Source organism: Melospiza georgiana, chromosome 26 (genome assembly GCF_028018845.1).
Source record: "Melospiza georgiana isolate bMelGeo1 chromosome 26, bMelGeo1.pri, whole genome shotgun sequence".
NCBI lineage: Eukaryota > Metazoa > Chordata > Aves > Passeriformes > Passerellidae > Melospiza > Melospiza georgiana.
In genome coordinates, this window is record NC_080455.1 from 6,159,926 (window position 1) to 6,185,260 (window position 25,335).

The following is a 25,335-nucleotide window of genomic DNA, read 5'->3' on the forward strand; positions in this document are numbered from 1 at the left end:
GTGCACAGATATTATTCATAAATGTGCACTGATATTATTTATAAATGTGCACAGATATTATTTAGAAATGTGCACAGATATTATTTTTAAATGTGCACAGATATTTTTTATAAATGTGCACAGATATTTTTTAGAAATGTGCACAGATATTATTCAGAAATGTGCACAGATATTATTTAGAAATGTGCACAGATATTATTCATAAATGTGCACAGATATTATTTATTAATCTGCACAGATATTATTTAGAAATGTGCACAGATATTATTTTTAAATGTGCACAGATATTATTTAGAAATGTGCACAGATATTATTTATTAATGTGAGGGGTTGTTTAAGCCCAGCACACAGCAAATACCTTCTAATTCAATTGGCTGAATCGACACAGGGAGATTATTAGTTTTCAGTAAGATTTGATTCAATTAATTAGCCTGAAAATATCAGCACAGCCAGGCGAGCAAAGAAAAACAGAGATAAATCCCTGCCACGGCACTGCTTCATCTTTTAAAGGCAATTAACTCTTAGTTATTAGCTTTTAATTAGGGAATAATAATGACACCATTAATACAGTTTATTACACTTGTCAGCAGGCAGCTGTTCCGAGCAGGCCCCGTTATCAGATCTCGGCTTTTGGCTGCTCCTCGCAGGGACGGGGCAGAGCTGGGGGGAGCAGAGAGGGATGGAGAAGACGAGGATGGGGCAGAATAGAATGGAGCAGAGCAGAGCAGGATGGAGGAGGATGGAGCAGAGAGGGATGGAGCAGAATAGGATGGAGCGGAGCAGAGCAGAGCAGGATGGAGCAGAGCAGAAAAGGATGGAGAAGACAAGGATGGAGCGGAAAAGGATGGAGCAGAGCAGGATGGAGCAGAGCAGAAAAGGATGGAGAAGAGGAGGATGGAGCAGAAAAGGATGGAGCAGAGCAGGGATGGAGAAGACGAGGATGGAGCAGAGCGGGATGGAGAAGAGGAGGATGGAGCAGAAAATGATGGAGCAGAGCAGAGCAGGATGGAGCAGAGCAGGAGAGAGCAGAGCAGAAAAGGATGGAGAAGAGGAGGATGGAGCAGAGAGGGATGAGGCAGAGAAGGATGGAGCAGAGCAGGGATGGAGAAGACGAGGATGGAGCGGAAAAGGATGGAGCAGAGCAGGGCAGAATGGAGCAGAGCAGAAAAGGATGGAGCAGAGCAGGGATGGAGAAGAGGAGGATGGAGCAGAACAGGATGGAGCAGAGCAAGATGGAGCAGAGCAGAGAAGGAGGGAACAGAGCAGGATAGAGCCAAGCAGAAAAGGATGGAGAAGAGGAGGATGGAGCAGAAAAGGATAGAGCAGAGCAGGATGGAGCAGAGTGGGATGGAGCAGAATAGGATGGAGCAGAGCGGGATGGAGAAGACGAGGATGGAGCGGAAAAGGATGGAGCAGAGCAGAGCAGGATGGAGCAGAGCAGGAGAGAGCAGAGCAGAAAAGGATGGAGAAGAGGAGGATGGAGCAGAGAGGGATGAGGCAGAGAAGGATGGAGCAGAGCAGGGGTGGAGAAAAGGAGGATGGAGAAGAGAGGGATGGAGCAGAAAAGGATGGAGAAGAGGAGGATGGAGCAGAGCAGGATGGAGCAGAAAAGGATGGAGCAGAATAGGATGGAGCAGAGCAGAGAAGGATGGAGCAGAGCAGGATGGAGCAGAGCAGGGCAGAGCCGGATGGAACAGAGGAGGAGGGAGCAGAGCAGAGAGGGATGGAGCAGAACAGGATGGAGCAGAGCAGACCTTACCTCCCCGCCAGGCTCCAGAGGAGCTCCAGGGCTGCTCTCAGGGCTCCTCCCTCTCCTGGCTCTGCCTCTGCCTCCGTCCTGGAGCCCCCTGAGCCTCTCCTGGGTTTGGGGGGACACTGGGGCTGTGCCAAAGGTGCTTCCACACCTCAGCTCCCAACATCCCCCGGTTTATTTTAATTCTTCTCTTTGGATGTGCTGAGCAGAGCAGGGCGGAGCTGATTTGGAAACAAAGTTTTAAAAAATAATTAAAGAAATTAAAGAAAACCTTAAAGAAATTCACACTTGGAAGAATTCTGCCCATTCCCAATCTCATGCCAGGCCCATGTCCCTGTGTGCCAAGGGCGCCAGGAACACCTTGGAATTCTCTTTCTTTTTGCCCCAAATTTATTGTGGGACTTCAAATCCTGCTGTAAGAGCAACAGCCACGACCTTGGCAGTGGCCAAACGCCTCAAGTTCTCATTTCTGTGTCTGCTGAGTCACCAAAATAAAATCTCCAGAGGCCAGTGATTACACAGCAAACCACATTTCCCATTATTTTTCCCATTATCTTGTTTCACTGTGTTCTAGCAAAGGCTGGAAACCATTTCCAGGGCACAAGCCTGACTTCACTGTGGTTTTTTATTCCTTTATCACACAGGAATTAATCTTACCCCAAATTATGCACGCAGGATGCTCCAACAACACCAAAACACAATGCCATAAATTTCCCCGATCTACTCTGGAGTTAATAAATCACCAAAATAAAAGTGAAATATTCTGGTGGGTTCCACCACCTTGGTTTTAATTTGTTTTCCTTGCTCTGGACGGGAGGGAGCCCCAAGGGAAACACCAGGAGCTCCTTGAACTGCTCGTGGAAGGAATTCTCTGAATTTTCTTCCTCCTCTCCCAACACAGATCCTGAGGAAAGAAAGGAACAGGGAGAAGGAACAAAGGAGCTGGGGGAGCCCTTTTGCAATTTTCTGCAGGAAAGCAGAGCTGTTACACTGAAAGCAAAGTTGTACAAAAGGGAAAATTTCCCCCACTGAGCACTGACGTGAAAATGGGGAAGAGGAGGAGGAGGAGGATGGCAGGGGAATAAGCAGATTACGACAATGGACCTGGGAAGGGTGGCACAGAGAGGGTGCAATGCAGGGGGAGGAAAAGGGAAAAGGCAGGGGGGAAGGGAAAATGGAAAAGTGGAAAGGGAACAGGGAAAAGGAAAAGCGAAATGGGAAATGGGAAAGGGGAAAGGGAAAAGCGAAATGGGAAATGGGAAAAGGGAAAAAGGAAATGGGAAATGGGAAATGGGAAAAGGGGAAAGGGGAAAGGGAAAGGGAAAGGGGAAAAGGGGAAAGGGAAAAGGGGAAATGGAAAAGTGGAAAGGGAACAGGGAAAAGGAAAAGCGAAATGGGAAATGGGAAAAGGGGAAGGGGGAAAGGGAAAAGGGAAAGGGAAAGGGGAAAAGGGGAAAGGGGTAAAGGGAAAAAGGAAATGGGAAATGGGAAAAGGGGAAAGGGAAAAGGGAACTGAGAAAGGGGGAAAGGGAAAAGAGAAGAGGGGAAAGGGAAAAGGGGAAAGAGAACAGGGAAAGGGGAAAGGGAAAAGGGAAAAAGGGGAAAGGGAAAAAGGAAAATGGAAAGGGGGAAAGGTGAAAGGGAAAAGGGAAAGGGAAAAGGGAAAGGGAAAAGGGGGAAAAGGGAACTGAGAAAGGGGGAAAGGGAAAAGAGAAGAGGGGAAAGAGAACAGGGAAAAGGGAAAAGGGGAAAGAGAACAGGGAAAAGGGGAAAAGGGAAAGGGGAAACGGGAGAAGGGACCTTCCCCTGTCCCAGGTGCCCCAATCCCTGCCCAGCCTGGCCTTGGGCATTCCAGGGACCAGGGGCAGCCCCAGCTGTGCCAGGGCAGAGCTCCACCAGCTCTGTGCCACCTGCAGGCGCTTCACAGCTGGGTCTGAGCACCATCACCTGAAGGCAGAAAAAACCTGAGGACATCTCTCACTTCTGAGAAAAACTGCAGGGAAATTTATTTGGACAAAACGGACCAAGCCCTTGATTTGGGACTATCACAGAAGTGAGAGGAACCGCAGCGTTTAACGAGCAGCCAATTGTCTCTAAGCTGAATTAGTGAAAAATGTGGTGATAAATTGTTCCTGCAGCCCAGAGCCGCCCCTGAGCTCAGGGATCTCGCTCTGTGGTGCTCAGGCAGCTTTTCCCCTTCGTGCTGACAAAAATCTCACACTAATCACCCAAGCCAGGCCACAAAGCTCCTGGATTGCAGCGTTAATTCCATGTTCCAGCTGAATCCCAGATTAACCAGGCACACCACAGAGGCTCTGAGCTCCTCAGGTGACACAGAGAAGGAAACCTCAGCTCTGAGCAGAGCAAACCCCACTTGCACCAGAGCCCTTCTCCCTCCTCGCGCCTTCTCCACAGAGAAAACTGCCCAGGGGCTGTTCTGCACCTGAACCAGCTCAAATTCATCTCTTTGGCCAGGCAGATGCATCCCTGCAGCAGCATCCTGGCCTGCATCGGGGGGAACTGACCGTCCACCCCTGATCAAACACAATTTGCTGCATTTTCCAGAGATGGCTCGGTTAAATGAAGCAGATGAGCAGAGGGTCTGGCCATTTCTTTATTTTTAAACCCCGATCTGGGGCACAGGGGAGGGGATCACTCCTGTTTCACAGACAGGCTGGCTCGTTTGCTAGGGGATATCAGCAGCTGGCATCTGAAATGGCAAGGCTGGGCTGGAGAGGTTGAGCCGAAGTGAACTGGGCTGAAACAGAGCCAAAATCCCGTTTGTTCCACAGGAAAAGTGGTTAAACTGTGGTCACTGTGCAATTCCAAACAGTATTTGCACAGTGACCTTTACATTTCCCCTGTTGGAAACCAAAATTTTAATCGTTTTGCTGCTTTCATGCAGAATAAATAACTCCAGTGATTTTTCTATTGGTGAGCAAGTAACCCAAGGACTTCTCCTCTTCTGCTACCAAAGCTGCCAAATAATTCTGTGTCAAACAGCTCCAGCTCATTTGAGTCTCAGGATTGTGCCAAAATTGCCCTTTTTTGGGTGCCTGTGCCAGCACAGTCATTCTTGGGAACAAGAGATGACCTGAAAGTTCTGGATGGGGAATTAAAGGTGTTTAGATGGAGTTTCAGGGAGATGCTGTTTGAGGAGGTTCAACAACCTCCTGCTGCACAGGATTTCAAACTTAGAAATGAAGAGACTTCAACCCCCCAAAAAGTGTCATTCTGAAATGCTCAACAGCTTTTAATTCATTTTGAACCTAGAGGCAGAGAAAAAAAAAAATAGGCAAAAAATACATCACAGCCTTAATCTAGGGGGAGAAAGGAAAAAAAAAATCGTTATTTTTATAGCACATAATCAGACACAAATATATTTCACTGGAGGAAGGGGTAGGAATGTGCATTTCCTATTTCCTTTTCAATAGGCTGCCCCGAATCTGCACAAATCATTCCTAAACCAAAGTGAGGGATTTAAAAAATCAACGAAAAGAGAGAAAAGCCTTGCACCGAGGAAGGGCATTCAACAGTTCCAGGTTCACGTTTTAACATAACTCTGAGTATGGGGTGAGGGGACACATTGGTGTTTTTACAATAATAAATAGCATTTGGGAAAGGTACTACACATGGACACAGCTACTGCAGGACTCGAGCATGCAGAGGAAATTCCCCGTCGCTCACAACCCCTCATCCCATCCCACCCTTCCCTCCCGCCTCCAAAAAAATTCCTCTGCTGGTTAAATTTCTCTTGCAATTGTTTTAAATATTTCTCTCGTGGCCTGGCAACATCCTCAGTCTTTTATACAGCAAGTTTTCTATTTAATCACATTTCACCCGACAGGAGACAGCTCTGTGGGAGGAACAACCCAGGCTCGGGAGAAACCTTGCCAATTTTTAAACTTTTATTAGTCTCAGTTTGGTTTTATTCGTGGAGACATCTACTGCAAACGTCAGAAACTCAGGAATAAAGGAACCCAAAAGCAGAACCCTGTTTGCAGGCACGGGAAAAGGACCCGTAGCAGAGGCAGGAGAAAGGATGGGACCTCCAATCCTCAAGGGAGAACAAAACCAAAGTAAAAAAAGGAATTAAATTGCTTTATTCTATCTCCACTCTTTCACTAGGACAGTTTAATACCCATGGAGTCTCTTAAGATGCTAATCTACCATCTGCTGGCCCACAAATCCTTCCCACTTATTCCCTTAAAGATCCAGCCAGAGCTTTGCTTAACAGCCTCTCCCCAGCACAACGACCACCTCGCAAAGGGGGCTTAAAAATAATAATCAAAACCAGAATATTGTCTCTCTCCATCCAGCAATTTCAGGGAATTAAGTGGAAGAGATTGCAGCGCAGCATTCCCGGCTGCTGCAGGGAGGGGAGGCTCCGGGTGCCCCCAGCTCTGCTCTCCCCCTGCACCCGAACCTTCCCAGCCCACAAAGCACGGCCTCCTCCTCTCCTCTGAGCTGCCCCAGCTCCTCAAAGGGAAGGGAAGATTTTAAGATTTTCCAGTGGCTCCAGCAGGGTTTGGAGCAGGCTCTTTGCCAAGCTCCACATCAGCTCTTCGGCCCCAGGGAATTCCGAAGGTGCGGGTGGGAGCTGCCCCTCAACGCTGCAGGGCTGGGCTCTGCCTTTGGTGCTCCTTCAATCCTCGGAGAGCTGAGTCCAGTCAAGGCAGGGCTTCTTGCACTCCTCTTCCCCAGGAGGAACTCACAGGAGGCTCAGTCTTTGCTTAAGGAAAGGATGTCACGACAATCAGATGTTTGAGGAATTTCTTCTTTAATAGGATAAAAGAAAAACATACAAACACCTCCCAGGCTTCTGTCATGGAATGATTCTCACACTGTAAGGAGCACAACTCAAAAAAAAAAAAAACAATAAAATTAAAAAATAAAGAGACAAAGGAAAGAGAAAGGAGAAGTGCTAAGGGAGAAGTGCTGCCAGGGAGCCTCTGGCTCGTGGGGAGCTAACACAAGCAGCAACAGAACACTTGCCAAACCAGGGTGGCGCACTGGAACTCAAAGCCATGCTGATCCTGAACTAGAAAGCAACTGTGATGGCAAAGATGGGGAAGGAAGGCGAGAGGCATGACCCAAACCTGGTCACTTCTTCCCTAAGCCCCTCCCTGGGGACGTGGCAGCGATGCCAACATCCATGCCAGGGCGTGCAGAGAGCCCATGGCACAAACACCCCAGCGTGAACACGGCTTCCCCACCTTCCCCAGCTGACAGAGATAGTGTTTCTTTACAAAAGAAGAACCCAGAACATTCCAGGACATCTGCTCTTGCTCTCCCTCTCCCCGCTGTTAACATCAGTCACAATTCATCTGGGGGTGAGGGGGGAGGATTTAATTTATTTTCTGTTTTAAAGCCATAATCTAGAAAAATGTTTTGTGGAAACTTTCATTTTCCTATTTTTGCTTGCTTTTTTTTTTTAATAATGCTCATTCATAGAAAACTTCACAAAGGTGACGTCTATGTACAGAAAACACGATTCCAAAGGCTGCTTCAGTAGTCAATGTAATAGCACCTTGAAAGACAAAAGTTTGACAGATTTGAAAAAGTCATTTTGTTAAATTTTAACCCTTTCCTCATAAAAAAAAAGAACCAGTCACAAAGCTCCATCTGTAGAAACTCTTCCAAAGTTTCCGTGTGAAAAGCTGAAGGGTTTCCAAGCTCCCCAGCTCTTGGTCAGCAACTCCTGGCAAGGTCGAGGTAGCAGCCAGACAGGGATTTCCTGCAGTCCAAACCAAGAGGAGATGAAAGAAATTCACAGCAGGCTATTGCACAGGGCTGGTCTTCCACGCCACAGTTTCCTATTTATTTTTTTTTCCACTAACTCAAAAAGGGTTAACTGAATATTCTGGATGAATCCCGGTTAAAACATGTTGCTCTGAGTCCCAGGCTGGTACTGTGTCTGCAACAGGCTCTCCATGAAGGCCAGGTAATCTGGGGTTTGTCCATATTCCTCAGGATTCCTGGGAGTCCCCAGCCGGGGACGCTTGGCTGCTCTCACTTCATCTCCTGAAAACACATCTTCCTGAGGGGCCCCGGTGCTGAGGGACTGCAGGAGACACAAAACAGCCATCAGGGCACAGCAGGAGCACGGGGAGACACCCACAGCCCCCCTGGGCTGGGAACACCCTCCGGCCCCACCACCGGGTTAAATGAAATGGCTTGAAAGGGTCTGAAAACAGCCAGTAAGGCTGGAATTTAAAAAAAAAAGCTATGAAATAAATCCCTCATCTTTTCTAGGCTCGCTAATTCCACTGTATGCACTTAAAGACAGCCTGGTCTTGTAGATGAAGAGATTTATAGGTAAGAGCCACACTCTAAATCTCCAGTTTGGTGAGGAAAGGGGGTTTGGTCCCACGGAGATGATCAGTTCTCCAGAAAGGCCTGAGCTGCAGCCCAGCTCACCTCACCCTTGGACAGGATGACTCCACATAACTGAATTCATATGGTGTAAAATGATCTGAACATAATCTTTTAACCAGAGAAAATAAAACTCTGAGCTGAACACGTGCAAGGGGAAATCATTTCTGTGCCTCTCAAGCATCCATGGCCAGGATTTCTTCCACTCTGTGTATTTTGGGAATGACAAGCACTTTTACAGCCACAGAAACTGGAGGCTGCATTCACCTAATGTTCTAAAAAACACATGAAGAAAATGTGCAGGGGTTCTGCCAGCTGCAGCTGGTTTATTGTTTGCTATTTTGGTACCCACCAGGCGAGACTTGACTCTCTTGGGAAGCTCTTCCTCCAAGGTATAAATATCCCCACGCTTCACCATTAGCTGAGAGCCATCCTCAAACTCCACCTGCAGGGAGGCAGAAGGTGAACTCAGAGCCACATCTGAGCATGCCATGGCACAGCAGGAAGCACCAGGGGCCAGCTCCCATGGGTGTCCCTGTGGAATGAGCACTCCCAAGCTCTGGGGAGGATGCTGAGCCCAAGAAGTGCTGCTTTCAATGCTGTCCAGGCACCTCTGTCTTATCCAAGTGGATTCATTCAGTGCTCCATGGATCCCAAAATATCTGTACTCCAGCTGGCCCAGCACCTCACATTTCTACTGATTTTTGATTCATATCCTGAAAAAAGCAGCTTTTCACTTATGATAAAAGCAGCCCTCTATTCAGGCCAATATGGTAATAAGAATTTCTTTCATCTTAAACAAAGCATTTTTACAGGTCACAAGGAAACAACTGCAGCTACTAAAGTACATTTGTATTTCAACCAGCAGAAACAGTCAGGCAGGTACAAAAAACTCCTCCCATGAAAGCCGTTTTGCTAAGCACTGATTATATCATGAATTATGCATCAGATGTTCCAGGGATGTTTATTCATGGAAACGTGCACAGCAAAATGTTAAAACTATTAAAAGTTTTTAAGGGATTCTTATTTCCTTTGCCCAAGACTTTAATACACTTTTCTGCATAAAGCAGAAGCACACAGGGCACAGTTTAACAGGGGTGTCAAGTTCAGGCTGGACAAACTCAGAGGGAATAAATCACAGAATCACAGAATCACAGAATTTTCAAGACTGGAAGAGACCTATAAGATCATCTAGTCCAGCCGATGTTCTAACTGTTCAACTAGATCATGGCACCAAGTGCCACATCCAGTCTTTTTTTGAATTCTTCAAGGGATGATGCCTCCACCACCTCACTGGGTAAATGATTCCAGTTTCTGACCACTCTTTCTGTGAAGTATTTCCTTCTTACTTCTAACTTACATCTAGCTTGACGCAACTTGAGACTGTGTCTCATCTGCTCCCAAATCCTCCTGCTGCTCTGCCCAGCTCCAGCCGCCCATCCCTGGTGCAGGCTCAGCTCTCCCATCCTGGAGCACAGCCCAGGGCTGCCTCTGCCACTCACCTGGTAAATCTGACTGATCTGGGCTGCGATGAACTTGGCCTTGTAGATGATCCCATCCGTCCACTGCAGCTGCACCAGCTCCCCCTCGGGAGGGGGCCCCATCTGGATGCAGTCCCTGCTCTGAGGACAGAGAGAGAGAGGGGTCAGAGACACAGCTCCAGCAGAGCTCAGGAGCCAGAGGTGTGCTACAATCACATGCTAATGAGCAATAGGAAGTATTTCTGCACTTGTGATTAATTGTGGGCATCTCAAACAAAACCAGCCTGAGAGAGCAGCAACCGACTCCGGCAGCTCCTTCTGCTGCCAGCGCCCAGCTCATGGACATTTCTCATTACAAATCCCACAGCATCACATCTCCTGTATCTCAAAAACAAGCAGGGCAACTCAGTGAATCAGTGGCACAATCAGGAAGGCAATGCATGAGCTGACAAATCAGCCTCTTCTAGACATTCCCTCTATTAAGTGAATTCCCTGTTTTGAACCAGAAGTGCTTACGAACAATCTGCTTCCCCCATGAATCACACTTGTCAGTTGAAAAATAAGATTATTCAACCACAAAACAAATAGGATGAAATTTAGAACAAACACTGCTTTCTGTGAAGTCATCTGCATTCAGCAAGATCACATCTTTGTAAAGCAACCAAAAAATAAATGAGATAATGTCAGAAACAAGCTCTGTCATGAAGAGCGGGATGAGATTTTCTAGGCGAGCAGCAAGTTAAAAATTAAAATGAAAAAAGTTAAGATTTGCTTTGCTGTTCCAGCCCAAGGCACAGCTCAGTTTGCAGTGCCTGTGCCACAGCAGAGCCCCAGAGCTGCCTTACAATGATGCTCTCGGGGTAAACGTTGTCGCTGTAGGAGCCGTCGTCGAAGTTGACCTCGTAGAAGGTCTGGGTGCTGGTGCCGATGACCCTGCAGCGATAGTAGAGCCCGTTCCTGTTCTTGGTGATCACTGTCTGCCCCAGGGCCACCTCCCTGCGGAACGGGACCTGCAGGGACACAGCAACGGCTGCCAGACACAGCTGCAAAAGCTGCCACCAAAATTCCACAGAATCACAGGATGGTTTGGGTGGGAAGGACCCGAAATCCCACCCAGTGCCACCCCTGCCATGGCAGGGACACCTCCCACACTCCCAGGTGCTCCAAGCCCTGTCCAGCCTGGCTTTGGGCGCTGCCAGGGATGCACCCTGTGCCACTGTTCCACCCTCTTCACAGCCAGGAATTCCTTCCCAACATCCCATCCAAACCAGCCCTCTTGCATCCCCAACAATGGCTTCCTGGACAATCCTTCTGCATTAAAAACACAAAACGTTTTGAGCAAAAAAACAGAAGCCAAAAAACCCAACAAAACCCCAAATCCCTCAGCCCAGCCCAACACCTACGTTCTGGTTTGCTGCTTTGTGCTTGAAGCAGGTGATGGACACCACGTAGGGCCAGTCGTCGGGCTCCATGGGCACGCCGGCCGCGTGCGCGCACGTCACGTGGAAGGACGTGGAGCAGTGCTCGTAGGAGCACTGCACGCAGGCCCCAGACACCTTCTTCATCCTCTTCCTGCAGTACACACACCTCTGCAAGGGAACACAGCTGGAGTTACACCCAGCTCTGCAGGGGAACACAGCTGGAATCACATGCAGCTCTGCAGGGGAACACAACTGGAGTCACCTCTGCAAGGGAGCACAGCTGGGGTCACAGCCAGCTCTGCAAGGGAGCACAGCTGGAGTTACACCCAGCTCTGCAAGGGAGCACAGCTGGAGTTACACCCAGCTCTGCAAGGGAACACAGCTGGAGTCACCCCTCTGCAAGGGAACACAACTGGAGTCACCTCTGCAGGGGAGCACAGCTGGAGTCACCTCTGCAAGGGACACAGCTGGAGTCACCTCTGTAAAGGAGCACAGCTGGAATCACACGCAGCTCTGCAAAGAACACAGCTGGAGTCACCCCTCTGCAAGGGAACACAGCTGGAGTCACCTCTGCAGGGGAACACAGCTGGAGTCACACCCAGCTCTGCAAGGGAGCACAGCTGGAGTCACCTCTGTAAGGGACACAGCTGGAGTTACACCCAGCTCTGCAAGGGAACACAACTGGAGTCACCTCTGTAAGGGAACACAGCTCGAGTCACCTCTGCAAGGGAGCACAGCTGGAGTCACCTCTGTAAGGGACACAGCTGGAGTCACCTCTGCAGGGGAGCACAGCTGGAATCACACGCAGCTCTGCAAGGGAACACAGCTGGAGTCACCTCTGCAAGGGAACACAGCTGGAGTCACCTCTGCAAGGGACACAGCTGGAGTCACAGCCAGCCCTGCAGGGGAACACACCCAGAGCTCAGATCTCCCAAGAAGCAGAACCTGGAGCCCTGCAGAGCCCCCACAGCCCCCACAGGAGGTGGCACACGGCACAGAGCCCGTGGCTGCAGTGCCACAGCTGCAGTGCCACAGCTGCAGTGCCACAGCTGCAGAGCCACAGCTGCAGAGCCACAGCTCTGCGCCAGGACAGTCTGGGTGCACCCACTCAGGATCTCCCCAAGCCAACATCCAGCAGAATTGTCATTCCCTGCCTCACCACTCCCGTGGCCGTGCCAGCACCTCCAGTCACTCAGCCCTGCAGAGCCACACTGGGCACAGACAGACGGGGCTGGGCAAACACCCACCAGGGGCACTGCTGCACCCTCATCCTCCTCACATAAACACTGCACCTACACCTCATTAACTCCAACAGCAGCTGGATGCTCTCAGGTGCACTGCTGGAAAATAACATTTCCATTTTTCTGAAGGAACAGAGCACAGTAACTGGGTGGCAATTTGCTCGATTATATTTAATGGGACATTGTATTGATCAGATCTCATGGAATATAAAATCATATAATGGAACCAAAATACTGTGTGTTTATTTCAGATGCATAAGCATATCAAGCATAAATATTTTATTGGCATCCATGTCAGATGAGCCACTGTAGATAATTCAGTCAGTTTTGCAAACAAAAGAAATAAAAACATTGTACGAAAAATACCCAGAATTATCAGGGAAAAAGTCTGAAATCTCAGAGACATTTTCACACTCATTTTCTGCAAAGCAGATCCAGTTATGAGGGAAATCGATGTAAGATGTGGGACTGCTTTAAAAAGAAATTACATTTTCTCAAAGCTAAAAATCCTGAGCCTGATGGCACTGACAGCGAGCAGGAGCTGTAGTGGGAACAAGACAAATTTCCTGACTCCCTATAACAGCACCATTTCTTGTTTCCAGACCCTCAGAAATACAGAAAAGGAGATTTTGGGAATCCCAGTCTAAAAAATGGGTTCTTGCATAATGTTTCCAGGGATCCATTTGGAAACACCACTCAGTTTTTAACATTTCCAGGAATCTGTCACTGATCAGCAAATCCCAGAATGGTTTGGGCTGAAAGGACCTTAAAGCTCATCCCAATCATCCAGCCCCATCCAGCCTGGCCTTGGACACTTCCAGGGGTGGGGCAGCTTCTTTACCTTATCTGAGGCTGGCACAAGGCAAATCAGGGCAAAATTAATACCAAACACATGAGACAAATGTGCCTTTCATGATTAAAATGAACAAAAGGTGTCCCTGACCATGGCAGGCGGTGGAACTCCAAAACCTCCAAGGTCCATCCAACCCAAACCATTCTGGGATTCCTTCTCCAGGAACAATTCTCTTCCTTGAAAGCAAAAGATGCCAAAGAACAGGAGATTTGTTCTTCCTTATTCCTGTGCAACACCCCCTCCCCGGCTGGGCTCTGCCCCACATTTCTATGAAATAAGTCCCATGAATTAACTGAAGGCAGTTTGTTTACACCAAAGATTAATTTGGCCTTTTTACACAAACAAACAAAAGCCAGGAAATTCAAAGCCAGAGCCTGAGTGCTGCCAGAACGTGGGTTTAGCCTTTAATAAGCTGAGCCTTTATCACTCTGCAAACCATGTTCCAGAGCTGATAAGCAGCAGGAAAGTGCCCAGCAGGCCTGAGGGGAGTCAATGGCACCGATGCCATTATTAACCTGTCAATATCCCCCTGTCCCAGCAGCTGCTGACACACAGGGGGCTCAGGGAGCATTAACCCGGCCAGGGCAGGAATCTGCCCCTCCTGATGCCAACAGGGCTCTGCCAAGCCGGGATTAGCACACACCCTGTGCCCACACAAACTCCCCGTGACAGCAAAGGGATGTTCAGAGCAAATATGATCAAAAGATAAATGTGAGTGACAGTGAGCCTGATGTGTAAGGAGTGATGGGGGAAGTGACAATTCTTGGCTGTGAGGGTGGCAAAACACTGGCACAGGGTGCCCACAGCAGCTGTGGCTGCCCCTGGATCCCTGGAATATCCAAGGCCAGGTTGGACAGGGCTGGGAGCACCTGGGACAGTGGAAGGGGACCCTGACCATGGCAGGGGTGGCTCTGGGTGGGATTTAAGGCCCCTTCCAACCCAAACCAGTCTGGGATCTATGAAAATGCAGATCTGGAAGTGTGGGAGATGGGATGGACAGAAACACCAGTGCCAAGTGCTGTGGGAAAGCTGCACAAGGAGATTTAAAAGCATTTGCTGTGGGAGGGAAAAGAGTCCAAAGCACAGGAGAGAAATCTTTGAAATAAATGCACACCAGAGTCAGGTCACTGCTGAGAGTAAGAAATGGGCTGTCTGCTGCATGATGAACACTGCAATTCATTTGCTCCACTGAGGAATGACAGCTAATTATTCCAAATTTCCACGTCATAAATAATTTACGTGCACAGGCCTGTAATGTGCCATCAATCTGGGAGCAGGAAACTGCAGTTCTGGAAATGGTGCCCTACCCACAAATGGACTGAAATTCTGTGCTTGGTCCATGCTCAGAGAACAGGATATTCCTATCACCAGATCACTGCCACTCCCTGGCACCTCAGCCCTCATCACAGGAACTCAAAACAATAAAAATATATTAAAAAATCAAATTATAACCATGGATAACCCCTACCCCCTCTCTCCTCCACCACCCTCATCTATTTACATCAACTATCCTCACATCATTCCTTCTCTCCTTTTCCAGCTTTTCCAGCCACAAAGGTCATCTTCCCAATTTTATCAAGTACTGCACCGAGTCCATCATTGCCAAAGTCAGGAGCTCCAATGCCATCACCTTTTAGTCTCCCTCAGTTTATCTTCCTAACTGCAGCTGCTCACCTCCAAAGCTCCTCCAGTGACTCCCCACATGCTCCAGGAATTACCTGCAAATTCCCATGAAGAATCCTAAACCTCCCCACCATGGCTCATGAGTCTCTGCACACAATCTTATCCAATTTACACTCTCTCTGTACCCCACAGCACCGCTGCCTCTGTATTCTGCCATCCAAATTAATTGTTTAATCCTTACCTAATTGAAAACTCTAAAACTTTCCAAGTGAAGGGCTTAAAGCCAGGCTTTGACATTTGAGCTACAAGCCAGGCTCTGGCTAACAGCAGCACAAGGAATATGTGCCTGTAAATTCCAACACTGGCCTGTGTAAGTCAAGGCACTTCAAGTAAAAATTCTCCAGGTTCCCTGAGAAAGGAAGAAAACACGAGGTGCAAATGGAATACAACAGAAGAAATCAAACAAAATTTCTTTCCAGAGCTCCAGCAGCATTTGGACAACGCTCTCAGGGTGGATTGCTGGGGTGTCTGTGCAGGGCCAGGAGCTGGACTGATGGCCTTTGGGGACCTCCCAGTTCAGGATATTCTGGGATTCTGTGAAACTTTGCAGTTTTAACTGAGGAATGAATGAGAAATGGGTGCAGTGGGTCCATGCAGAGGCTCTGGCAGGCACAGGCTCTGCTCTGGACCACAGCAAAGCAGCAGAGTCAGACACACACAGACACTGCCCTGGCTCTGCAGCACTGCCAGGCAGCCAGGGAAGGGTTAAAGAATTAAGTCATGTTTCCTTGTGAGGCTCCATTAAGCAATACAAGTGAGTGTTGTGTAAAAGGATTTTAAGTTCAGCGTTACAAGTGCTGGTAATGAAGAGGATGCACGTTGGAAGTGTCAGCTGATCCATAAAGAGCCACGGCTGCAAGATTTATCACCCTGGCACTGCGCTGCCCCATCGCTCCTGCTGAATAATGAATGCTTTTTACATTCACATTTGTGTACAAAACCCATTTGCACAACAGAGAAATAACTCTGGAAGCAGGGATAGGTTCCTCCTAATCTCTCACCCGGGCTGGCTGCACTAAGTAGCAGCTCTGTTAACGAATCCATCAGCACTAGCCCATCTATCACTGCTCCAGCACCTTCCCCATCCCACACTGTGTCACCCAGCTGACTTCTGTACCAAAAAAAGCAGCAAAAGCACAATTTATTTTGCAATAACACACTATAGTGATGGAGCATTAACTAACATTAAGATAAATTGCTCTGAGCTAATGAATCGTCCATTACTAATCCCTCGGATGAGGCCACACAGCTAAATAACAACTTGGAGCTGGGCTTGTATTAAAATCCTTGCAGTCTTGCCTTGCAGTCAGGGTCACAGAAATGTTTATCCATTTCTACAAGAGATTTCTTGATAGAAAGAGAGAAATGTTGTAAGGAAAGGTGAATTAGAGATGAACAATTCAGCTTCTCTCTAGTCACCGTGTCCCTCTGCACTCCTGCTGTGTAGCACTTGCAGTAAATGGAGCTTTTAGGCACTTTACACCTGACTGCAGGTGGGAAGGAGTCCCAGGCTCTGCCCAGGGTACAGCACACTCCCAGAGAGTAAAGGCACATCTGGAAATCAGAGCTGCTTGTGTGTCAAAGCACTGACAGGGCTCAGCAGACACAAATGCAGCTTTTGTTTGGAAATGAGAGCGCGATCGCCTCCAATCCCAGCTGCCTCACGAACCCACACAATGGTTTTCTGTCTGGTTACAGCTTTTCCCTTTGGCTCCTGCTCCCAACCACTGTCCCCAGGGAAAGGACACCCACCAGCTTCCACCTCTGCTCGGGGATGGCGCTGATGTCCACAGGATGACGCTCGATGACATTGAGGAAACGCGCCTCGGGGACAGCGATGGCACAGATCACATGGACCCACCTGGGGAGCAGAGAGAAGACACAAATCAGGGCCTGCCATCATCTCAATGAAATGCTCAGGAGGGCAGTTAACATTTCCCTGCCTCTCTCAGCATCCAGGCACATTTCCAGGGGTTGGCAGCCGTAGCAATGTTCCCAACTGATTGTTAATCAGGGTGGCACAAGGTAAATGTCTCTGGAACAACAGAGATCAACCTTCCCCTACACCTGATATCGCACAATGCTAAACATTCTCTGAGAAGACTTTTCTCTGAGAAACAGCCACATTCAGCAGGAGTTCAGGAGCTCTGCTGTCAAGCAGCCTGGTGCAGTGTAGGGCAGCACAGTCCCCTGGGCTCATTCTGCCAAGTCAGCGAGGAGCAGTTCCCTCTAGAACCCCAAAATTTGCTGCTACACTGAGCATTAAGACCAAATTCACAAGACAAGGAGATCAGGTGCAGCATGGACGGACAACACCCTCAGAACCAGCACTCACCGGCCATCAGTGGTCATCTGGAGAGCTCCTCCCCTGAGATTGCACAGGCAACATTCCTGTGGGAACACAACTCCTTCAGAATGGGCCCAAAAGCTCTGCCAGGCTCTTCAGCCTCCCCACAAAGTGCCCATACCCCACCTGGGATGTCAAAGGCAATGTGAATCCTCCCACCCTGTGTGTGTGTGTGGGGCAGTGAGTGGGTGATGCCAGCAGTGCCAGGGGTGCTGTGCCAGCAGTGCCAGGGGTGCTGTGCCAGCCCTTAGCACTGCCCATCTCCCATGTGAGATGTCAAAGGCAGTGTGAATCCTCCCCCAGTGTGTGTGGGGCAGTGAGTGGGTGACGTGCCAGCCCTTAGCATTGCCCATCTCCCATGTGAGATGCCAAAGGCAGTGTGAATCCTCCCCCAGTGTGTGTGGGGCAGTGAGTGGGTGAGGTGCCAGCCCTTAGCACTGCCCATCTCCCATGTGAGATGCCAAAGGCAGTGTGAATCCTCCCCGCTGTGTGTGGGGCAGTGAGTGGGTGCTGTGCCAGCAGTGCCAGGGGTGCTGTGCCAGCCCTTAGCACTGCCCATCTCCCATGTGAGATGTCAAAGGCAATGTGAATCCTCCCCCAGTGTGTGTGGGGCAGTGAGTGGGTGCTGTGCCAGCCCTTAGCACTGCCCATCTCCCATGTGAGATGTCAAAGGCAGTGTGAATCCTCCCCCCTGTGTGTGTGGGGCAGTGAGTGGGTGCTGTGCCAGCCCTTACCGCTGCCCAGGCGCCGGCCGAGCACCGCGAGCAGGACCAGCCCTCGTTCACCAGCTCCGGGCGTATCCCGTAACAGCCTGCAACAAACAGAGCCACAGCCTGTCACAGCAGCCCTTCCTCAGCACCTCCCAGTTTCACTCAGTTTCCCTTCTCATCATTTTTCAGTTCAGAAGCAACTCTGAGAGCGTTTGAGGAACTCTATTCCAACAAAATCAGAAGTGGGACCAGCAGGTCTGAAAACAAACCAACCAAACCCCTCCACAGGTAACTCACATTTGTTTTTCACTTTTCTAGGGACTACAATAGCAAGACTTTGTTTCTTTAGGCAGGAACTGGGCTCCAAGGTGATGCCACCACAAATGGAAACAGGGAAGGGCACTGAATTTTAGCAAGGTTGAAGCAGTTGCTTTTGCTGAGTGGTGTTATGAGGAAGGACAAGGGCAAGGAAATTCAATACCTGCATTCCACATGGTTAACAGTATTTAATTTATGGTTATAGGAAGTCTTAAAACCATCTCATTCTACAGAGCATCAATTACTGTAACATGCAAACACCAAATCCTCCTACAACACCACCAAAATAGTAAAGTGGTATCATGCCCATTATAAAGACAGGGAAATAAGAACAAAAAAAAGTCCTTAAAATTCTATAAAAGGCACTGAGGTTTGTCACTGAAAACAATGGGGAAAAGACACAAATACAGATTGGAAAAGTAGATCTATGTGATTCCTGCAAGCTTGTAAAGTGAGTGGAAAATTGAAGATAAGCATCTCAACTAACACACAGCTCATTCCACCCAGCCTCTATCCCTCCTAACAAAATCTCATCCAGCCTTTACCTGTCCTAACAAACTGAACAGAAAATTTCAGCTGGGAACAACAATCTCAAATTCCTGAATTAAACTTAAAAGAAAACATTCAGAAAGCATTGGGATTGCCACCACAGCCTGATTTATAAATATCATCCACTTAACCAGATAAAGAGCATGTCAAAAAAAAGTCAATACTATGGATCTGCAGCTGCTCTCCACATCTGAGGTCTCTTTTCATCACATGGCAAATCAGGGCAGCAAATTCCACCCAGGCTAGAACAGGGACAGGGAGTTCAGGCCAAAACTGAGCTGAGGGAGAGCCAGACCCTGAGCACAGCCTCAAGCTGCAAATGTGGAGGTTTAGATTGAAATTTAGGAAAAATATCTTCATGGAAAGGGTTGGAACAGCCTGCCCAGGGCAGAGGTGGAATCACCATCTCTGGAAGTGTTAAAAACATCCATGGATGTGGCACCTGGGGACATGGCTAGAGGTGGGCAGGGTGGTGGTGCTGGGCTGATGTTTGGACTTGATGGCCTTGAAGGTCTTCTCCAACCTCAGTGATTCTGTGAGGGCAGAATAGTCCCATTTACAGAACCCCAGTCCCATAGGGATAATCCAAGAAAAATCTGCTCTTTTTATGGATTTTTCAGTGCCTCAAAAGCCCAGAAACCTTCCCCAACCTTCCCCTCTCCGTAGGGCCTGGCTGCTGGAACTCAGCACAGTTTGAGAGGGCACTTCCCAAGAACACACAGGCTGCCAGCTGCTTTTACAGTCAGCCAAAATACACCTCACCACTGCAATCCTGCAATAAAAGCAAATGGATTCTCTGCAGCAAAGTCAAAGGGATGTCACAGAGCACAAGGAAACAACCAGGCACTGAAGCCTCCATCAGATTTAACACCTGTCCTGTCCTACCCTCAAGGGGAGGGTACAGCCAAAATATAAAGCTGAGTTTCTCTAAAAAAAGATGGATCTCAGGTCTGAGCCTGCATATTAACATCATCTTGCCCACAGCCCTCTATCCTTAAATAGAATTTGGCCACAGAAACCATTCTATAGACTGGACTATTGCAGGCCTAAGGATGGACAAGACGCAGAACCCTGAATCATGAAGGGAGGATGAAATTTTCCTCCTCACATCCACTCTGCATCCCATGGCCTGATTAGCCAGAAATGACCGTAATCAGAGATTCAGCACAGACACAAAAGTTGCTTCCAGTTCCCCAGCCCTGCTGAGCTGCACGGGGACCTGCAGACTCTAAAATTGGAACAACAAAAGTAATTCCAGCTGATGCAAGTCAAATAAGATTCCCCATCTGTCAAGATCAAACAGCTGAACAGTAATTCGTCACAAATGTTAACTGGATGCTGTACAATCTCCACTGAAGGTACACTCCACCAGGATTAATCAGATCTTCTTTTAGACATAACTATCAGGGAAGCAAACAGACATATGTTCCCTTTTGTAATCAAGTGCCATTACTACAAACACTATCACAGACACTAATAAAATATATCTCAAACTACTCCATAATCTCTGCTGCATGCAGGAACAATATAGCCTCCCCCAGCAGAACAATATTGGAACAAAATATGTGAGAGAAAAGAGTGCAATAAAGCCTTTGAGTTCTGCTTTATTACAAAAAATGAAAGGTATCAAAAGAAAGAATCTTTTCTCTGAGACAGAGAAGAATCAGCCAACAAAAAAAGCAGTAAAAAGAATATTGGTGTGTATTTTTAAGATCAGTGGCTGCCAAGATGGACTTGAATACACAGATGTGCTTTGAGAGAAAGGTTCCCTGTCCATGGCAGGGGATGGGAACTGAATGAGCTTTAAGCTCCTTCCAACCCAAACCTTTCTGGGATTCCTGATATCCTTGTACCTAGAAAGATAAAAATGGGAGTGACAGGATACAAACCCGACAAGAAGGAACTCAAATACAGCAACACACAAACTCCTGATTTCTGTGGAGCCAAGGGCTCTGGGGGAAGATGAAACACTCACTAGCATGAACCTGCAGGCAGCATTTGGCACAGGATATCAAGGGACTGGTTCCATCCTCTCCAATGTAGGAATTTGAAGGAAGGGGCTCGGTGTTTTCTCCACTTGAGGTAAAGCACATCTCTGGGATCAGGGGCTTGGTCTTCTGCCCACACTTGGAAAGGTGCACGAACGAGGACGGCTCCCCTGTGGAGGCTGGGGCAGCTTCCTTCTCCACCTGTGAGGACTGCAGAGAAAAGCCCATCACTGGAACCTCCTCTTCCTGGCCGTGGTGCCCACTCTCCACTCTGAGCACTCCCCTTGCAAAAACGTCACCCAACACCTGGCACCAAACAGCCAACAAACAGCCTAAAATCCTGATTCCCCCCTTGCTTCTTCCCCTTTTCCTAAGGCATCAGCTGGGATCTGTAATTTGTTGTGGAAGCTCAAAGAAGCGTTAGAATAACGAGCAGCTTTTCCTGGTTTTCTTCTGCAAAAAATTCCTAAATTGCAGCTGAAAACACCAAGGAAAAATAAAAAGGAAAATATTACTAAAAGCAAGGCCTTCCCTCCCTCTCTCCCATCCCCTTGGCATCCTTCCCTACTTTTCCTGCAAGAAGTTCTCCTGAAGGACATTTCAAGGTTTCTGGTAGCTGACAGAGTTAATAGCAATGGATAGAACCAGCTCAGCTGCACCCAGTTTTCCTCACAACAGCCAGCAATCAGAACAGATATTTTATTTTCAGTCTGTATAATAAATCAAGAGATTTTATTGAAGGGGGAGGTGGGTTCTGCTTTCCTCAGGAAAAGCTTCCAACACAGCTACAAGTATCTAAGGCACGAATTCCTGGTGGGCACACAAAGCCAGATTTGGCTCTATGTGAGAACAAATCAATGCACAACTGCACAAATAACTAATTCATCTGATGAATTTTGCCTTTCTGCTTATAACATCTCCCAAAGCATATTGGTAGTTTCCAAAAAAAGGTGATGGATGTGCTTACTCAGTAAATTTTTATTTTGTGGCTTGTTTGCATAAATTCAGCAACTGGGGCCCATATGGAAACACGAGCCTGGTGTGACTTTTCTCTGCATGGAACAGTGTTTGCAAAGCTCTTTCAGTGTGATTTCAAAATGAACACTGAGCAAGCCAGAGAAGCCAGGAATGATAACAAAAAAGGCTCCAGCCACTGCCAAATCCAAACACATTTCTTTGGTGTGCAAATTTGTGTGGGTTTGTCTGTATCAGAAATGTCTGTACCAGAAATGTCTGCATCCTAACTCAGCCACGTGAGGAGGTTTAGATGAGATATTAGGGGAAATCTCTTCATGGAAGGTGTGGTCAGGCAATGGCACAGGCTGCCCAGAGAACTGGGGTCACCATCCCAAAAAAAAAACATGGACACAAAACCCATGGATACAGAGGGGAGATGTGGATTTAGGGTGAACACAGTGGTGGGGGATTGACAGCTGGACTTGATCCTAGATCCATTTCCAACCTTAATGCTTCCCTGCCTCTGTGATGGGGAATTACCTGGTTATAGGGGTAGAAGAGGGTGCAGACAGCACAGTATGGCTCACTCAGGGCAGCAGCTGCATTGAACTTCCTTTCAGCTGGGAAATTAAGTGCTTTGTTCTTCCACTGGAAGGAAAGCAAAGATTTCAAAGCCTCTGGATCACTCATATCTTCCTCTCCAGAAAATGGAAACATTTCTAGAATGAAAAGGGAAAAAAGAAATCCCAAAACAATGAGCAGTAAGTAAAGGCAAAAGAGTTTATGGTTAGAAGATGCAAAAGGAGCAAGGGTGAGTTAAACAGCTCAGGTCTCAACAACACAGAAGTGAAATAAACAAAAACATTCAACTCCTCCATGGTCTCCCATATGCCTATGCCCCAAACACTTCCTTAAATGGACAGAATATCCCCTCTGGGGACACGATACACAAGACAGGAGCAGCAGTGACCTGAAGGAACTGGCCATGAGGAAGGAGAGAATGCAGATTTACTGCCTTTGTAACTCCCTCCCCTTCCCAGCTGTGAAACCTCCACCATCCTTTTCATGAAGATTTCATTTGAACTTTGTTAAGTTCTTTATTTTATAAACCTTTCAAAGGTCCTTGGCATTTCATGATTAAACCACTGCTGAATCCATCTGTGGCAGTCTGGGGGTCTGAGCTCCTTACCCTTCCTTATGAAGGAGCTTTGAGTCACTGTAAGTGTTAAAGACATTTTCCACACAAGGCTGAGTGTAAATCACTCCCTGCATCACCAATCTGCAAAGTTTCCAAAAGAACAGGGAACTCAACAACATCTTGGAAGAACATTATCCCCAGAGCTCAGCACATTAAACCAAATTGTTCACTGCTTCACTGTTAATTACTGGAAATAAGCAGTTTATGTTCTGCTCTACAAGTCTAAGTCTCCTCCCCAGTTCTCCCTCCCTTTGAAGATTTCCTGACTCTTGGGTTACCTGAAAGGATAAAAGGAACTTGGAGTAAAATGTTAATGGCTGAGTTTACATCTCAGATTTTAAATGTTGCCCATAACATATTTGTCAGACAATGTGGAAATTTCATTGTGTTTTATTAATCCCTTTTTTAAGGTGATGAGTGCTGGGTGTGTGGCTCTGTCACATTTCATATGAGGGTTACCCTCTAAAAAGTGTTTATTTATAAGACATGAATCAAAACCCACATTTCTCCAAATTTCAGTCGAGGCACATCAGGTGACAGAGCAGGATTTATGACACCAGTGAAATCAGTGAAAGCAGCAGCCTAATCCAGAGTGACAGATGGAGAGAAGAAAGGGAATGGCTGTCGTGTGCTGTCACCTTGGCTCCTCCCAGGATGGATCCACAAGGCATTCAGGATGGCTCCCACATTGCAAACAACTTATCAGAGCTGAATCTTTGTGTAAAATGTGCATTCCCTTAATTTACATGCTCACTGATCCTCCTGCAGCCTGCAGCTCATCCTGCACATCATTCCCTGGAAAAGCCTGGGGTGCAGAGAGCTGCCTCTATTCCCTGGTGGGGAGGGAAGAATCTGTTTGATCAGATTCTGCCCACCAGGGCTGTAAATCACTCCCCAAGAAATGCCAGCTTCCACAAGAGCTGCTCCTGCTCCACCAGCCAAGTCCCCAAACAGCTTCCAACAAGTCAAAGCAGTGAGAAGAATCTGCCTAATGAGGATCCTCCAGCTCTGAGCTGGTTCCAAGGTCTCACACCAAAACAAGATAACAAGTCTCAGCTGCCTCTGCACACTTCAGTCCATGTTACACACTTGGAAGGCATCAAATGCATCCTCCTTGGTGAGGAAGGAGCTCTGTGAGCTCAGGAGAAGCCTTTCCTGCAGGAGGAAAGGCAGGAAAAGGCTCTAAAATCAATGGATGCACTCCTGAAGGAGGGTGAATGGGAAAGATGATGTCCCCTGGAATGAGGAGCTGTGAGCAGGGACTGCCAGCTACACCCACGTGCCTGACCCAGCACACAAAAGCTCCTTACTGGGGCATTGTCCATATTCTGAGTAATGTGGAAAAGGCCTCAAAGTGGGAAATTACACCACAAAACAGTGAGAGGTAAGAATCTTTTCTTTCCCTTTGGTCCACACTGTTGGGGATTGGAATGTGGGGAAAGAAGAATCAGTGATGTAAACACCAAAAACCATTTTAATTCTCATCTCTGCATCTGCTAAGGAAAGTTGGACCCCAACACTGATGGAAATTAGGCAAGAAAAAGCTTAGAACTGACTTTCCTCACACACATGAGAGCAGATCTGACCTCCACTGCCTCCAAGGACCAGCTCTCATCCCACTGCAATATCCAAGGCAGAGCTTTGCCTTTAAGATATTATTTTGTGCAAACTCTTCTTTTCCCTTTGCCCATAATGCTGCCTCATTCTGCAGCCAGCAAAATATTTTTCTTGAGTGAAAAAAAGGGTGGGAGGCGAGAAGCGACACCTCCCACTGGAGAGTTTTGTTTCCAGCTGGGTTATCAAAACGGGAACACGCTGCATTTCCTACCAGCTCCGTGTAGCACAGAGTTTCAGGCCACCCAGTTTTGTCAGAGGCTGCAGCAGTTCCCTGGCTCAGACAGGACCTGCCCAGGGCCCTGGTGCTGCTCACTCACCCTCGTCACTCGAGGTCTCCTGTTTGACCACGGACAGCGGCGAGCGCGTCGGGGGCTTGCCCAGCGGGTGCCGGCGGCTCTTCTTGATCTCCATCTTCATCTTGGAGAAGGCAGAAGCAGCCTGGAAGGAAGCACAGCAAGCTGGATGGGCACCCCAAAGGAGGGAACAGGACAAGAGAGGCAGAGCACCTGTCAAAGAGAGTTCTTGGATTCACACAGAAAACTTTTCTCTGCCTTTTGGCTGAACCGCTGAAGGCTTCCGAGCCAATTCCTGGAGCAGATAAAAGCCAAAACCAACTCTTAAAAAGTTGGGTAATCTACAGAGTTTTCTTCAAATCAGGACAGCCTCAGAACATCTGCAAGCTGCCAATTCCATCCGCTCGTGAAAAGTCTGCTCAACCACATACACAGCTGGGAACTCCACGGAAATCGTGACTCATGGAACCCCAGACTGGTTTGGGTTGGAAGGGATCCAAAGACCATCCAGTTTCAACCCTGCCACGGGGCTGCAGACCCCTAGACCAGGT

General features: G+C 47.9%; 1 protein-coding gene across 1 annotated transcript in view; it reads right to left on the reverse strand.

The window, feature by feature from the left end:
* Positions 1–6,516: 6,516 nt before the first annotated feature.
* The window catches only part of KDM4B (lysine demethylase 4B), a 73,143-nt gene continuing 54,324 nt past the window's right edge, over positions 6,517–25,335 (reverse strand). Inside the window, exons 13-23 of the mRNA XM_058041031.1 lie at positions 24,809–24,929; positions 22,217–22,395; positions 20,707–20,929; positions 17,889–17,965; positions 17,143–17,198; positions 16,560–16,668; positions 11,013–11,198; positions 10,455–10,619; positions 9,631–9,750; positions 8,481–8,573; positions 6,517–7,817 (exon numbers count right to left, since the gene is read on the reverse strand). Coding sequence (XP_057897014.1) covers positions 7,632–7,817; positions 8,481–8,573; positions 9,631–9,750; positions 10,455–10,619; positions 11,013–11,198; positions 16,560–16,668; positions 17,143–17,198; positions 17,889–17,965; positions 20,707–20,929; positions 22,217–22,395; positions 24,809–24,929 — 1,515 coding nt within the window. The 3' untranslated portion in view covers positions 6,517–7,631. The remainder of the gene's footprint in view (positions 7,818–8,480; positions 8,574–9,630; positions 9,751–10,454; positions 10,620–11,012; positions 11,199–16,559; positions 16,669–17,142; positions 17,199–17,888; positions 17,966–20,706; positions 20,930–22,216; positions 22,396–24,808; positions 24,930–25,335) is intronic.